Source organism: Coffea arabica, chromosome 7e (genome assembly GCF_036785885.1).
Source record: "Coffea arabica cultivar ET-39 chromosome 7e, Coffea Arabica ET-39 HiFi, whole genome shotgun sequence".
Lineage (NCBI taxonomy): Eukaryota > Viridiplantae > Streptophyta > Magnoliopsida > Gentianales > Rubiaceae > Coffea > Coffea arabica.
In genome coordinates, this window is record NC_092323.1 from 45,702,867 (window position 1) to 45,706,155 (window position 3,289).

The 3,289-nt window shown below is 32.6% G+C and overlaps 1 protein-coding gene across 1 annotated transcript; it reads left to right on the top strand.

Annotated features, from left to right (window-relative positions):
• Nucleotides 1-2,373: 2,373 nt before the first annotated feature.
• Nucleotides 2,374-2,961, top strand: LOC140011400 (STOREKEEPER protein-like). The gene has a single exon (XM_072060195.1). The coding sequence runs from the start codon at nucleotides 2,374-2,376 to the stop codon at nucleotides 2,959-2,961; it is 588 nt and encodes a 195-aa protein (XP_071916296.1).
• Nucleotides 2,962-3,289: the final 328 nt, after the last annotated feature.

The window sequence follows — 3,289 nt, forward strand, 5'->3', positions numbered from 1 at the left end:
TACGATAATGAGGTTAATCGATATCCTGTTATCTTTCTTATGTTTCCTATTCCCATAGGATTTTTTCATTTTCTAGTTGTCCAAATGCTTTTCTGGTGCTAATTGTTGCAAGTTAGCTGCTGTCATTGATCATTGTTTCCTTCCTTTCAACCGGGCAATTCAGTTACTGCTACTCGAGAGTTATCAGAAGCAATTAGTTAGTTAGTTAGTTTGTTCATTCGGACGAGTGTCTTCCAAATTAGAAGGCTGGCATAGAAGGAGTATTCAGGGATCATTGTAGCGTTTTTTCAAATTTGGAAGCGGAATTATGTGCTTTAAGGATTGGGCTAAGAATTGCAATGTCTCGAAAGTTTGTAAATGTATTAATTCAATCTGATTCAAAAGTTTTGGTTCATCCCATCAGGGAGAAAGGTGAAGTAAGTTGCCAGCTGAGCCCTATGGTTGCTGGCTGTGTATGCATTTGTAAAGGAGGAAGGCACCTGAGTCCAAAGTCCAGATTTTTAATGCACTTTTAGTCCTTAACCTTTTAAATTGTGGATTTGGTTATCACTATTTATTTACAAATCAAATAGGTTCTCTTAAAGATATATAACGAACACAAGATTGAAAGGGCCCAAAAAACAAAACAGAGAAAAAGAACAGTGGCTTTAGTATATATTAGCTCTACAAATTTAGTGGAGTCAAATGAGTCTTAGTGTGATAAAGTCAACATCAACTCTAATTTTTCTTACTTGAACTCAATCAACCACCTAAATATAAAATTGGAGATCGAGTTCAAATTTGAGTTTGAGCGTAACTGAACTCAGCTAAAAGACAAAAATCAATTATGGTGTTTTTTAAAATGGATAAGACATACATTTCACTATAATGAGTATTACATATGATTATAGATCTTTTGATAGTCAAAAAGCTAAAATCAATAATGTACCAAAGAGCAGTTTTTATTTATTCTAATTATTCTCTACAATTACTTTCTATAACTAGTTTATGTGAAATCTAAAGCAAAGCAGAACATGCCTAAGCCAAGGTTGTGTTGGAATATTACCTGATTATTTGAACCTTTTTTGGATAAAATTTAAAATTTCATTTCATGAAATCTTCACCAATGATAGAAAATACATTGGACATGTTCCTCATACAGCTAATCTGAAAAATTACTAGATTTAATAAATCTAGAAAATAACAAAGATTACACTGTAAAAATCCAATAGATCAGATTAATCATGAGCGCCTTAATGAATATGTATACATGTCAACACCATGAGATCTTTCTACTATCCAACTGGTTCAAATTCAAAGTCAATGCTATGATATGACAAAATTATCCAAGAAGCAAAAAAAAAAGCACCAAAATCAATGTTTCTTGTTTTCAGTTTTTTTAGGCTCAATAAATAAAAAATTAAGATATGAAAACTCTTTGAGAACACTACAAAATAGATTTTTTAAAATCAAAATCTAAAATCAGATCTTGAAAATCAGTTGAGCAGAAATCCACACTATAGAAGTAAGGTATACTTTTTTTTTTTGAGTAAAAATTACCCATTGTTTAGGGAAGCTATATCCAAATGAACCCGCCATTGCTTAGGAACTGAACAAATATGGTTGAAACTTGGTACAATTAGTATTGTTATTATATATTTTGTTTTGAGAAACTAATGTACGTTTACAGATATGATTGTATTCATGTACTATTAAGATAATGTATATGAACAAAATTCATGTTTACAATAAAGTAATATTAGTGAATATCAAATCAGGTAAATGAAGATGGAATTAGGAGCTTAATCCTTGACAAAACCCTGCAATTTTCAAAACTCATTACTTCAAAATCTTTGAAACAAAGCATTAGAAATTCCCATTAGCTGACAAAAGCAGCCGAAGAAGCAGAATTACTACTCAATTAAGGTCCGTCTAAAATCCTCCCAACCTGATTCTATTCCCAAGTAAATGTGAATCCGCTGATTCCACTCCCAAATTTATTGTTTTGGAAGTGCTGTTACTTCACTGTCAACGATGAGTCTTCAAAATAAAAATGGCCAATTAATTGCTCTCAACTTTTCATGCAAATGTTAATAGCTCTGCTTTTCTTATTTTTTTCCTATTTCTTTGCCTGTTATTATTGTTATTGGAAATGAAAGGAAAAAAAAAACTAGTGCTTCTGGAGCTTGATGATCATATTGAAGTCCTTGTTATCTTCTAGACGAATTAGGTAGTTGTTAGCATACTTTATTGCTAGAGTTTAAGATTTGTGGAGCTTATATCTGAAAACTAATCGCCAGATTAGGAAATTAAGTGGACTTTAGATTAATTTATCGTGAATATAAATTACACTGATTTCACAATAGAGTGTTCATTCTACTTCTCAAAGTGGTAATGGATAAGCCTTCATCAGTTTCAGCCGCTACTACAGGCATGGTTTGGATTGATGAACAGGTGACTCAACTTCTCCAGTGCATGATCGAGTTTAAAACTAAGAAAGGGGTTGATGCTGATGCTAATCCAGCAGCTTTTCATCAGTTTTTTGAACAGGAGTTTCAATTTAGATATTCCAAAAGTCAGGTATATGAGAAGGTGAGGCGTTTGAAGATGAAATATTTCAACAATTTGAAGAAATTTGAGAAAGTTGGGAAGGACACTAGTATTTCTAAGGCTGAGGTACAAACATTGAACCTTTCAAGACAGATTTCGAGTGGTAGATCTGGTGCTAGTGATTTTGAGTTGAATTATCCTCTTCTAAACCAGTCATTTGAAGTAGATTCCAGAGGGGTAATAAAATTTGGAGGTAAAACTGCTGATGAACTTAGTTTATTGAAAGAGAATATGCATTTGATTGGTGATGACAAAGCGAAGGAATTGGAGCGAAAGTGGAAGACATTACATGCGGAGTATTTCTTTAAGAGCTTGGAATTGATGAAAGAGCAAACTAGTATGGTGTTGGAAGCCACGACGAAAAAGAAGTAAAGACAAATTAGTGGCCGGTTGGTTACTTTTTTAGTATTAAGGTATAGTCTTTTGAGTTTCAGGCTGTATTAATCCTGAAATTTATAATCGATGATTTTTAGTCTAGCTGTGGAAACAATTTAGTTCCAATTCTGTCACTTCAGGTTTTATAAGTTCTTTTGAATGCTTTGATCTTTTGTGGTTGCAAGTCGAGTTATAAAGTATTACTAGTTTATTGATCAAGTTGATCACTGCTTTCCATGTATTTTCTTTCCTGCAATGCATATACTGGTGTTAATACTATCACGTTGTAATTTCTTATACCATACTTACTGGCTTTTATGAATTG